The 13,467-nt window shown below is 41.2% G+C and overlaps 1 protein-coding gene across 1 annotated transcript in view; it reads right to left on the bottom strand.

The window, feature by feature from the left end:
• Positions 1-7,585, bottom strand: part of rasa1a (RAS p21 protein activator (GTPase activating protein) 1a) — a 32,038-nt gene extending 24,453 nt beyond the window's left edge. Inside the window, exons 1-3 of the mRNA XM_076271358.1 lie at positions 7,366-7,585; positions 6,922-7,085; positions 5,522-5,898 (exon numbers count right to left, since the gene is read on the bottom strand). Coding sequence (XP_076127473.1) covers positions 5,522-5,898; positions 6,922-7,085; positions 7,366-7,585 — 761 coding nt within the window. The remainder of the gene's footprint in view (positions 1-5,521; positions 5,899-6,921; positions 7,086-7,365) is intronic.
• Between the last annotated feature and the right edge of the window lie 5,882 nt (positions 7,586-13,467).

Below are 13,467 nucleotides of genomic sequence, written 5' to 3'. Positions count from 1 at the left end.
TGTTCATATATTAGTGTCTTGACTGACTGTGTACAAAGTCAAAGTTGTTGTCTCCCTTAGGGACCGTTCGTTATTTATAAACGGGGTCACCGGAGGAAAATAGGGGAGGGTCATGTCTTTTTATTCTTTGCTGAGGGGAGGGTCACCTAACTTTTTTTTGTCTAGGAAGGGGTGTCACCCATCTTTTAATGAAAACAGCAAAAAATCAAAGTGGCTTGTTTGATTGTTGATTTCTGTCGCCATAACGCTCTCTTTCGTTCCATAGCTCTGTCAACATTGAACAATGAAAATAAGGGAGATTTCCCGGGTTTCTCACGCAAAATACGGAAAATGTCAACATCCGTCCCCATTAACGTTGGAAGGGTTGGAGCAACAAAGTAGCTTTATTCACGCCTAACAGCCTATATCCATTTGGTCAACTTTATCCAGCCCTAAAAAAGCTAAATTTAACTTTGGTTTAGGCTACTTGTAGTTTACCGTGTAGCCTAACTTTAAACAGTGTGCATGCTTATAAAGCATACTTGTGCTTCATTCATCCACACATCCAGCTCCTAACGTTTTGACAAGCATTTCTACCAATTGACCTTGTTCCTGCCCATCTCTAGCTTTGCTGTCTCCATCCTTTCTGTTTTTGTTGTTTGCAAAAAAATATATAGGCCCTATTTATTGGTAACCAGCAACAAGTGCAATTTGTTAATCGCTGTCATTCTCTCTCCTGCCAACAAAAATGTGTTACGTTCCAAGTAGCAGTGCGTAATTCTGCTTCATAAAGTTGAACAAATACATTGGTCATATAAATAGTCAGTTTATGGTCTACATTGTAGAGTTGGTAAGTTATGGTAGGCCAATTTGGAGTGAATATACAGGGGGATTTCTTTGGCTCTTAGCCTGGCAGGTGCGCACGTAGACATAGCCTACGGGCGAACACTGCAAGCGCCAATGAATCGTGCTCTCACGACCACGTCGATAACTTAAATAGGCCTAGCCTACTGTAGGTTAACATTACTCTGAGTTCGCATTCAAGCAAGCAAAACGATGATTTGAATACATCTGTTTCTCTGGAAGGGCAAGGGGTACAACCGGACAACACAGAGACAGGCCAGAATGCAGGACTAATGTTATGAGAGTATTACAGTAATAGGCTATGATATATTCTACGGGAAAATATTAAAACGGCAAGACAGCGGAGAAAAGTTAAAATAATAGGCCTAAACCCGGAAAAAGTTGGCATGTTAGGTATTTTTCGGTCCCTGTGATTATTTGTGAAATTGTGCAAACGGCCTTTTCAAGTCATTTGAGAGGTGTAGCAAGCTCCCAAAATGACGCTCGTCTGAGAAATTGAGTTTTGGATAATGTTCTTCGGCAGCTTTACAATGACTGAGGAAGCCTGAGACGAGTCCATAGCAACAAGTTCATGTGTTGAATTTGTTATTACCCAGTGTGCTTTGTTGAGTGGTCTCAATGTTTTATTGTTTTATTTCATGTGAATACGTACTAGAGGAGTAGGCCTAACTTATTTCAAGTAGGCTAATGCAGTTGCAGGAAGTGTGCATTTAGTTTCCATGCTTATTGTGTTTCCACAACAATGTTAGTGAGTAAATCTACTGAAATGGCCACCATCTTGGTGAAGTGTGATGTGTAAGATCAGAAAGCAGAGGGTGAATTTAAAACGATTGCTTAAGTCAATGTGTTTAGCGCTTTATAGCGTGGGCGGAAGGTATCGACAATTGGCTGGGGAGGGTCATGTCTTTTTTGAAAAGACTGCTGGAGGGTCGTTGAAAATTTTCTTGCAGGCAGGGGAGGGTCATGCAACTTTTGATTGAAGCACTCAAAATCCCTCCGGTGACCCCGTTTATAAATAACGAACGGTCCCTTAGCAAAAAGAAGTTTATGGAGGTGTTTTGTCGGTCTGCTTATTTTGAACTAGGCATATCTTACTTTTTGTGTACTGATCAGATACACTAAATGGATTTATACTTGGCTTATACAAGGTTTAAATATATTTAGCCTACTTGGTACTTATACTTCAGTACTTATACTGACTGAAAAGTCTAAGTACTTGTAGCCAGAGACTGATCTTTGAGAGGCTGCATGACAGATTCTAATATTACCCTATTACCCTATACAATATTTTGATTAATATTTTTATTTATAAAGAAAATATGTTCTTTATTCAGATGTGAATTTTTAATAAAAAAATATGTAAATAATGTGAATAAGTGTTGTGAATTTTTGTATGTGTAGACCACTGGTAGCATTTATATTAGTGAACTTTAAGACTACTTTGAAGTTAAACATATGACAGTTAAAAATATGCTTCAAGTATAAAAATGATAGGTCTACTTGAATGGAAAACTACTAGTATACTTTAAAAGTAAGATATGAAATCCATGTAAAGAAAACGTACAAGTATTTGCAGTATAAAAACGATGAAAATTATAGTTTACTGAGAAATTACTCTATATAAGTATTCTATCATGAAGTATTCTATCATGAATATATGAAAACGTGGGCTAGAAGTATAGTGGCAGTGGTTCAGGAGGTAGAGGACTCACTCATGAACCGCAAAGGTTGCAGGTTCGAGTCCAACTTCTTCTGACAAGACAATTAACCCCAAATGTGCTCCCAATCGGCAAGTTGGTGCCGTGGTGTCTGCCATTGAGTGGAAAAGTGCTAAAGCAGTCCATTTAACATTAGTAAACTAACAGTACACCTATAAGTTCACTTGTAGTGCACCTAGAACTTTACTACTTTAACACCTTAAAAATACTTTACGTATTATATGATGAACCAAAAGGTGTGCTAGAAGTATATAACTAGTATCTTTATAGTTTACTTACAGTTCTCAGGACTTACAAGTTTACTATTATAAACTGAAAGTGGGCCAATTTAGTACGAAGAAGTATTAAAATAGTACATTTACAAGTATACCAGAAACACATTTATACTAAGTAGAAATGTAATGCCAGAGGAATTACAATAGTGGATGGAAAGTTGCTGGCTTAATGTTGGTGGGGAGATTCCTGGAAAAAAAAAACATTGAATTACTTAATCTTTGAGTTCATACAAACCCTCATACCAAAAAATCTTGTGTGTCAAGGCGTTCTTGAGATATAACACTCAAGGTGTTTTTGACCTTGACATTTGACCTTTGACCTCCAACATCAATTCACTTCATCTTTGAGTCCATACAAACACTCATACCAAATTTCAGGCATGTATGTCAAGGGATTCTTGAGATATCGCGCTCAGAGTATTCATGGACTTGACCTTTGACCTCCAACATCAACTCACTTCATCTTTGAGTCTATACAAACACTTGTACCAAATTTGAAGCATATGCGTCAAGCCGTTCTGGTGATATAATGCGCAAAGCATGAGATATGGCTGTGACTTTTATTTTGACACACGGGAAACACCTAAACAGGATGTGTAGTTTTAGGGAGCGCCAGATTGAATCTGAATTGCAAGTTGTGCAAACAAATGCTTAGTGTAGCACAAACTTCTAGCCTGACGAGCCAGACCCACATTAAAATGTAGGGTCTGGGCACTCACCGTTCGCAGTGCTCAGTCCGAGGGGCGGGATAGTCAGTTGTCTTTCAAATTCCGTCTACACGCAATAGGACAGCGGCAGCGCTATGAGTCCCATGCGTTTCCCACCAGCGGAGCTAGTTGGCTAGTTTGCCGTTTGCCGTTTGCCAACTTAATAAAAGCTTAACTCGTGTCACACTGTTCGCCAACAGCAACATCCATCTTATTTGTTTTCAAGTAGCAGGGAATTCAAGCCAAACCGTTGCAACTCTGCCATCAATCATTATGTTAAAGGTGCCATGTGTAATGTCCGCCAAAAAATCAATTCATACTCCACATTCCATAAAAGATGGGGGCAGTATACCTCCAGAAAGTGAGTTGGTCTACCCTAGAGTAACAACCAAGAAACGTGTATTGCAGTTTGGCTGGTGGTTATGTTGCCCGCATACCGCTTCCCATGGCCGAAACTGGTATTATGACACCTGTCGGGCTGTGGCTAGTAATTTAGCATGCTAATTCATGTTGATATCTCTGCAGCACTATACCTTGTCATTTTTTTAATGACATCATCACCCTTATTTCTTCTCATTCTTTTGATGCATCTAGCTCATTTTTTGGATATTTTTACCTCAATTCTTACACATGGCACCTTTAAGCCCACCTAACGACTCTATACAGGATTTCATTGGCCTGATTAAGTTTCGATTTCTGGAGCTCACAAGCCAACAGAGAGTTGCTAGCCCTGGCAGCAAATGTAATTTGCTGCCGCTAGGGGCGCGTCTAGATTTCTAGGCTAACAAACTTCAGCAATTCAGTAGTTTACTTGATTTAAATGATCATGTTTACTTTTCCACCTCAACATTAAAGGACAAATCCGGTGCAAAATGAACCTAGGGTTTAATAACACATACTGAGTTCGTCCGTTCTCTGGGATATGTTTTTATGCTTATCGAACGTGACCAGTTTTAAGACAAACCACTAATTAGCTTATAACGCTAGTCTTTTAGTCCTTTAAATTACACTCATTTTAGGCAAGTTGTGGTGTATTCCACTAAATAACACACAGTAGACAGTCGGCACTCTTGCTGCACGTTTGCTCTTTACTCGGCTCAAGCAGGAACTGAATACAGATATCCCAGCATTCACTAGCTAGGCTGAGATGATTGGTCTACAGCACAACCAAGTTACCAAAATACCAAAACTCAAAAGTTTAATACATCACCCCCCTTTTTAAGTGAAGGTACTCTTCTGCTACACTAGATACTTAACTCATATAAATCAGTGCTTTATTACTCAAACCAGTAAGATAACCCATATCTTAACAAACATTTTTTTTCTGAAACCAGTGTGATATTTTTTTTTTTAAAATACATTGTGCTAGAACAGTGTTAATCAAAAACAGTCCATTCGACCCATAGTCCAATGTTGAAAAAATAAGTGAACTGCATTTTAAGGGTCATAGCGCCCAGGCAGTTTCTTCTCTCTGGCTGAGCGACGTAGACTTGCTGAGATGCTGTTGACAACTCGTCACTGTCCATTTGCACAGGATCAGCATCCAGTTCATCGGCTGTGACACGAGACCTCAACTGATCCCCATGTCTCCTGTATGTGATGTCCCTTGAACTCTGTAGGACACTGGTCCTGTTTGCTCCACTATTACTCCAGGAATCCATTTTTCTCTTCCCCCCGCTGTATTTTGCAAATACACAGGGTCATCCTGAGAAAAAGATCTGTTCACCGATCTGTTCACCGCTCGCTGGTCAGAACTTTTGCATGTACTGTTTCTTGCGAACAGTGACCGTTGTGTCAGGATGGATTAGATCCAGGCGAGTGCGCATATGTCTGTTCAAAAACAAGTCTGCAGGCGACCTGGCCTGTAGTGCAATTTGGAGTACAGCGGTACTGCATCAGGAATACAGAGATCTTGTCCTCTAAATCCATTGTGGTCTGTCCAAGCTTTTTAATTCCACTTTTAAATGTCTGCACATACCTTTCGGCGAGACCATTACTGGCAGGGTGACCAGGGGCGCTGGTTGAGTGCAGAATTCCATTCTGCCGCATGAAGTTTTTAAATTCGGACATAAACTGCGTTCCATTGTCCGTGACAACGTGCTCAGGAAGACCGTATGCTGCAAATAGTCTCCTTAGTCTTGTGATGGTGGCTTGTGAGGTGATGTTGGGCATTTTGAACACCTCCAGCCACTTGGAGTATGCATCCACAACTATCATGAAAGTGTGACCTAGGAATGGACCGGCAAAGTCTATATGTAGTCTTTTCCAGCTCTGGCCCGGAAACTCCCATGGATGTAATGGCACCTGTCGAGGCATCCGCTGTTCCATCTGGCAAGACTCACAGGCTTTGCAGACCTGTTCCACATCCACATCAATCTTAGGCCACCACACATAATTGCGTGCGAGGGCTTTCATTTTAACACCCTGGTGACCAGAATGCAACTCTTTTAAAACAATCTTTCTCTGTTTCTCGGGTAACACTACCCTGGTGCCCCAAAGGACACATCCACGCTCAACAGACAGATCACATCTGCGTGTGTGGAAGGCTCTCAGGCATTTATCCACGTCATTAGGCCATCCATTCATGATGAACTTCAGAACCTTGGATAGCACGCTGTCTGTACGTGTCAGGCGTGCTACTTGGTCAGCATTTAATGGCGCCTGCTCTAGATGTTCTGTTAGCAGTGTGTGAATGCTCTCTGATATTGCTGTTGTCCCTGCATCGCTTGTTTCCGGCAAGGGAACTCTTGAAAGTCCATCTGCATTGCTGTGTTTTTCCGATGCACAGTACTCACAGTATCACAGTACAGTGGTATAATCGTAAGCGGACAGTATAATTGCCCATCTTTAAATTCGAGCTGCAGCCATAGTGGGTAGACTTTTGTGCTCTCCAAAAAGAGACAGCAGGGGCTTATGATCAGTCACTAGTTTGAATTTCCTTCCCCATAAATACTGGTGAAACTTTTTAACACCAAATATCAATGACAGTCCCTCTTTCTCAATCTGAGAATAAGTTTTCTCAGCAGGGGCCAGCGTCCGTGACGCATAAGCAATGGGCCTCTTTTCTCCTGATGGCATTTCATGTTGAATGACAGCCCCTATGCCATAGGCTGATGAATCGCAAGCCAGTGTGAGAGGTAAGTCTGGATCATAGTGCACAAGAACCTTGTCACTCGTTAACAACTCTTTGCACTTTTCAAAGGCCTTTTGCTCGGGTCTCTTCCACTCCCATTCCACCTGATCTTTTAACAGCCTATAGAGTGAAGCTAGCACAGTGCTTTGGTTTGGCATGAATCACCCATAGTAATTCACTAGCCCCAAAAACGCTCTCAGCTCTTTCACAGATGAGGGCGCTGGTGCATCCTTGATTGCCTTTACCTTGTCCGGAGATGGATGAATGCCTTGGCTGTTCAACACATGGCCTAGATATTCAATCTGTTCTTTTCCAAACTCACATTTGGATTTCTTGACTCTCAAGCCACTTTCCTGGAGTCTCTGTAACACCTTCTGTAGCTTCTGCAAATGTTCATGCTCAGTTTTTCCTGTAATTCAAAACAATTCAAACAAATAACTATATCCAGATCTTTCATGAGGTTCTCCATAATGCGTTGAAAAATGGAGGGGGCAGAGCTAACCCCAAAGGCTAGCCTATTATACATGACTAGATAGATAGATAGATAGATAGATAGATAGATATACTTTATTGATCCCTAGGGGAAATTCAAGATGACCTCGATGTGTGTTGATGGTCAGTAGCTTCTTCGACATATCCTCCAGAAGGACCTGCTGATACGCTGAGGTCAATCTTTGAGAATATCATACCTCCACTCAGTGTGGCCATCAGCTCCTCAATCCGAGGCAGGGGGTAGGTCTCTGTAGTGGCAGCTTGATTGACAGTTAATTTGTAATCTCCACACAAGTGAATTGTGTTGTCTCTTTTTACTACAGGTACTACCGGTGCAACCCACTCGCTGTGTTTAACGGGTGAGATTATACCTGCCTTCTCCAGTCGGTCTAGTTCAGCATCCACCCTTGACTTCATTGCAAATGGTAATGGGCGGCTCTTGCAAAACTTTTTTTGGTTGTGATGCCACGTAGGGTGCCCAATTCGTCCTTAAACACCTCTGCGTGCAACTTTTGCAGCCAGTTTCTGTCGCACAATGCCGGGCCAGCACCTTTCACTACAATCAAAGGTAGCTGTTCTCTTTGCTGCTTGTAGCTAACTTTGGCTTCAAACTGCCCTAGCACAGGCATTACTTCTCCCGTGAAAGTCCTTAGCTTAACACTAGCAACATCTAGTGGCTGTTCTGGGAACTTCGTCAGAAATACTTTTTCGGAAATGATACTCACGGCTAGCCTCGTGAGACCATCCTGATCTCACGAGCTTCAGGTTTCCACTCACAGATCAGTCTGGCATCTTTCCGATAGAGAAAATTTGGAGCAGTTCACCAAACAAACGGCCAATCAGCGTTGGTTTTGAGGCGGGTTTAGGTGTGACGGCATGAACAACATGACGGCTGTGGTGAGAATTAAAAATGACGTGGAAACAAAACCGAACTGAGATGTGTTAAGAAAGGGAGACACTCCCAGGTTTATTACAAGCCGGCTCAGAGGAGAACGTGAAACAAGTTGCCTTGTTCAAGTCACCTCACGAACGTCACAGCCTTATATCTGTTAGTAGGTTCTTTGTCTGCTGCAGTGGAAAAGTTCAGACACGCCCTGGACATATGCGTGCTTAATTGGCGCCGACCACCTATGGTGAGGTCTGGCATAAGACAAAAGCTGGGCCGTTGTACATGACAAAAACCTTGATTTGCAAATGGTCGAGGCGTGTCTTCACCAGGCACAATCGTCAGTTAATGCCAATATGAAGCAGACAGACTGATGAAGTTAGTCACATTTGTATACAGTATGTTCTTACAAATAATTTTTACTACACGGCATCCACAGATGAGATGAGCATAGCTATCGCGCAAGTTTTATTCAAATTAGAAAGTATTCCAGGGGAAGCTGCCCTGATAGCACAGGGGCGTTGAAACCACGTTGAATCAACCTCCGCCGCTTCAAACAAACGTGGATTCAACGCCCCCTTTGCTATCTGGGTGTGAAGCTATGAGTCTCAGCCATGCAGCTGGGAGGAATGAACGTCACAGACATCCTCCACGACCGAGTTCATAATGGAGGAATATACTTTCATCAGAAGTGTAGGGCCTACCGTTAAAAATGTTAACGTTAGTTACGTTACCTAACTTAATTGTATGTTAAACAAAGGCATTAGAAGAACACTTTGTTCATCTAATTGGTTGATTTGGCCCGTCAATAACCAACATAGGTGGTGATAGACAGATGGTTTATCCAATCAGCTAACCAGTATTTTCTGCCCCTTCCCAAAAGTTCTCCAACGGAAAGTTCCCAGATGGACATGCAGAGCAAATGTGAAGCATCCATCTGGCGGAGTCAGGTTAACTCACGGCAATCCCAGTGTCAATTTCCATTTCCATGTTTTTGCCATCCACTATGAAATTCGTTTTGAATGCTTGATTGCAGTCTTCACTGGCTAGTGTAAACATTGGCAATTCATTCTCTTCTGCCTCCACATATTTTGTGTTCCTTTCATAATGTTCATGACATCATTTATTGGTTTGAGTAGCATTTACTTTTCCTTTGCAAGCTCTCTTAATGTGCCCCGTCTTCACAACCATGGCATTTCACATCTTTGAACCGTTGCATCGGTAGCACTTCCTCCCCGTTGAGTTGAAGGAACGTGTCTCAACTTTGTGCACTGCCTCCGTGCGCGATTCTTGTCTCCGGAGTTGCTACTCAACTCTTTCACCAGCCACTATAGATATATAAAATGATTAAAATGTGCTACTGTACAACTACTATCCATGATTAAAATGTGCTACTGTCCAACTTGATCTACCTATACTGTGCAGCCTACATAATCTATCCTAACCTATCATAATCATAATTTTAATATGTACAGATATGTAGGCTATATTTAACATTTATTTTCTATTTGGTCTGTTATGAAATCATGTATTGACCCATTTAAGCACAGCTCAGTTTTAAGAAACTTAAATACATGCATGCTTAGCATTTTGTGAAAAGAAATCACTATGGCTACATTGACAAACTCTTAACCGTGAGCTGCCTGTATATTCTCTGATTCTAATATTTACAGATATATAGGCGATGTAAGCACAGATCAGTTTTAAGAAATGCTTAAAGCCGAAAGACCATGTTGAGTTTTGCTACAATTTATTTCAAAACCGGATTTCTCTGGAACAACACTGGCGCCTTAATGCAGAGGCTTACCTGGGCTTCAGACCAGGGGCCTCGACCAATGAGGGGCCTCCTAATAATAATAATGATGATCAATAATAATAAACGGCGTGTCCATATTCACGGCATCATTAGCCTACTCTGGAGCTAGCCTAAATAATTGAGCACATCGTAGGCCTGCTCTACAATTACATCCATGCAGAGGCCCCCTTTGTCTTCTCCAATTCTAAAATGTAACAAAATGTAACAAAACGTAATAAATCCCAACAGGTGTAGAGGAGCTAGAGGAGAGGCTGAAACTGACTGACAAACTTATCATACAAACTCTGGAGATAACGTGGGTAGGATTGAAGCAACGATAAACGAATGACGTGGATTCCTGTAACTGTCCATGAAAACAGAAGGCATAGCAGGTAAATATCGTAGCAAATAGCCTGGAAATGAAACGGCTTTAAAAACATGTATTTCACTTGTCTCATTGGAGTGAACGCAGAACATGGGCTGTTGCGCAAAGAAATGAATTAGTGATCTGCATCTCCGTTCACCAACAGCTAAGTTTGTGCTAACCCATTCGCACATATAATAGTCTATGTTATGTTTTCTCCATTGTTAACGTGAGATATGTCTCCATGTAGTGTAGTGATAATGCATAAGGTAGCCATGTTCACGTCACATGAGCCAGCTTGTTCTGTAGGCTAAAAGTATTTCTGTCCCTCCCAAACTGCGTTAAACTGGTGTGTTAAGTAGACAGAATTTCAAAAAAACTCCTGGGGAACCCCCCGACACGACAAACACATGCACTTTTGAAAAGCTTTTAAACGTCCATATGTGTACCCATCTTTTAACTTAGCCTACAGCCAGTGTTGTAAAAGTTCAACGCTTTCGTGCAGTAGGCTAGCCTTTTTGATAAGCGATGTCATGGGTAGGCTGACGTGATTCAAAGGCTTTCTGTTCCTGTTTATGTAAAGGTTTTCCATAGGCTAAGTAATGATAGGCTACACTGCATGTTATTAACCAAAAGCGCACGCTATGTGTCGGGTCAGATCGCGGGCCGGGTATCATTTAATCATAATTAATATTTGCGGGGGGCTTAAAAAACATATAGCCCAGGGGCCTCGGGTGGTATTAAGGCGCCCCTGCAACTAACTATACACGGGAATGCCTTTGTGTTCGGTAAGGTCTGCTGTTTATTCTGATATATGGCTTGTCATGTGTTGCGTGAAGAGTGTGTAGGCCTACGATATTCCACCGAGACGAATGGATGTGGAGATAGTCGCAGAGAATAATTATATTTTTCTCGCGAACTGTTTATCACAGCAAATCGTGGCTAGCTAGCACCATTTGAAAGCTGAGAAAAGGCTCTTTTATGTGACACATGTGTGATGAGTAGCCTACTTCTCGTTCAACAGAGAAGAATGGGTGAATTTGGACGCACTTCATATGCCTTGTAGTGAAGTAAAGCTGAAGCGCTGCGCCATGCTGCGCAGGAGACTGCAGCTCACTGGTAGTTATTATAGGTAACTTCAAATCAGCGCGATTTACCCTTATAGGCTACTGCACATTACACGATCTGTACGAGATGATCCGCAGCACTGAAGTGAGAAATGATTTAACTCTTTGTGTAGAGCATGTGAGCGCTTTTCCCCCCATTTCAACCTGAATATCGGTGGGGTCATTTCAGTCGTCACAAGTGCCAGAACAGTCGCAAAAGTATCCGTATACTTGCAGAAAATACTTGTGCGAGCGGCAGAGATTAGTAATGGCAGAATAGCTTTGTAATTCAAAGACAAGCAACTGTGGAAGGTTTAGTACCTGAGGAATATATTTGTAAGTGAAGGACATATGAGTAATACTTAAAATCGTTCGTGTTATTTTTTTGTTAAATCACAAATTAGTTTTACAGTTACAAATCTTGATGCAGACACACAATACATATGAGACACTTGGTGGTGCAAAAGTCTATGCACTTGCAAAAAAGATTTGTAACTGTAGGACAACTTTTAGTGCATAGAATATTGATTTGTAATTGTAGAATATGTTTGTAATGGTAAAATATTTTTAACTGTAGGATGATTTGTAGGTGTAAAACCGATCCGTACCTGTAGAATAGATTTGTAAGCATAATTTTGTAATTTTGACAATTACTTGTACAGATAATTTTTACAGTTACAAATCATTTCTACAGTTTCAAAACATGATATACACGTACAAAACTTTTGAGTCTAATATTCTTCCATAGAGTAGGCCCTATAGTTTACCTGCCATTGAGTGGAAGCAGAGCGATTTGAATCAAACACAGCACTGTGAGAGTGTTTGTAGTTGTGCATTATCAGGTCATGAGCAAACATGAACATAAGTGCAAGGCTCTGACTGCGTCTCAATTGGCGTACTTTTGTGAGTACACTTTCGTGCAGCACCCTATGTGCACTGTGTGCTTACTAGATAGATAGAGATAGATAGATAGATACTTTATTGATCCCCAAGGGGAAATTCAAATTCATACTGGCAGAGTGCGCAAATTTGAACAGAATAGTGTTGTCTCATATCAAACACTAACTCTGTGCACTTCACGGAAATGACAATCGCAACATTTAAATATAACTTTATTGGTGTCCTCAATTCAACAGTGACATGGTCATACTGTGTAAAACATGAAAAGTTCCACACTCAGCTTTTTGACCGTTATGAGTGCACCATCCGGGGAATTGCAGCGCCCTTCGTGTCGTTGGAATTTTCAGTGTGAGCGCCCTCACGTCCTCGAATTAGGTATTGTAAGTGCAGAAGTACGCAATTTGAGACAGAGTCTCTGAATTATTTCCAGGTTTAATTGACCTATCCTTCATCTGCTAGATATATGGGATCTTCTCAATTGTGTCCACACCCATGGAGATAAGTACAGTATGTTTGTAGAAAGGGTATAGGTTACTCTTGTTTTTTTTATTTTGGAAAAGGGGGAGTTGAATAGTGCTGTACTACAGGCTGTTGTGTTGGTTGTGGCCCTCAAGTAAAAGTCAATTCACTAGCCTGACGTCAAGTTTTATTTCTGTCTGAGTGTCTGTTTTATTTCACTGAGACTAGAGAACGGCCAGCGAACCAGACACCCAAATAACAAGCTACATGTTCATTGAATGCCAAACATGGAAAAAAATATTTGATTTCTGTATTACTCAACCCACACAAAAACATTCTCATACTTGAGAAATGTGTGTCAATGCTAACTTGCTTTGAGCTATAGTTCAGGGTACAGAAATGGGAATAACATAGAGAATGTATTATTGTTAAGTCTCCAGTGGTTCTTAGACTATCTTCACATTTTAAATTCCTTTTTGTAGTCTTCTAGAACCAAAACTTAAAGAGAAAATTGGGCACTCAACACTCACAGGTCCCGAGCTAAAACTTTTATGCTGCATCATTGGGGGAAACTAATGATGACACCATTTTGGCTTTTGTGGAGCCCTAGAGTAATGAACTCTCTCCCCTCATCCAATCGGTCATTAGAGTTTTATATAGTATTTCATACATAATGCAATTTTCTTCCTCATTAGGTCACATCCCCATAACTCCCACCTAAATCACTGTCATCTCCCCACTGTGTGCTGGAAAGCACGCGCTCCATTTCGGCTCTTCTCCATTTCAGAT

This window comes from Alosa pseudoharengus, unplaced genomic scaffold (assembly GCF_046254945.1).
Source record: "Alosa pseudoharengus isolate Yale_2024_CS ecotype anadromous, Long Island Sound unplaced genomic scaffold, YU_APseudo_1.1 YU_APseudo_1.1_scf_6, whole genome shotgun sequence".
Classification (NCBI taxonomy): Eukaryota; Metazoa; Chordata; class Actinopteri; order Clupeiformes; family Clupeidae; genus Alosa; species Alosa pseudoharengus.
This window is presented reverse-complemented; position numbering and strand designations above follow the sequence as displayed.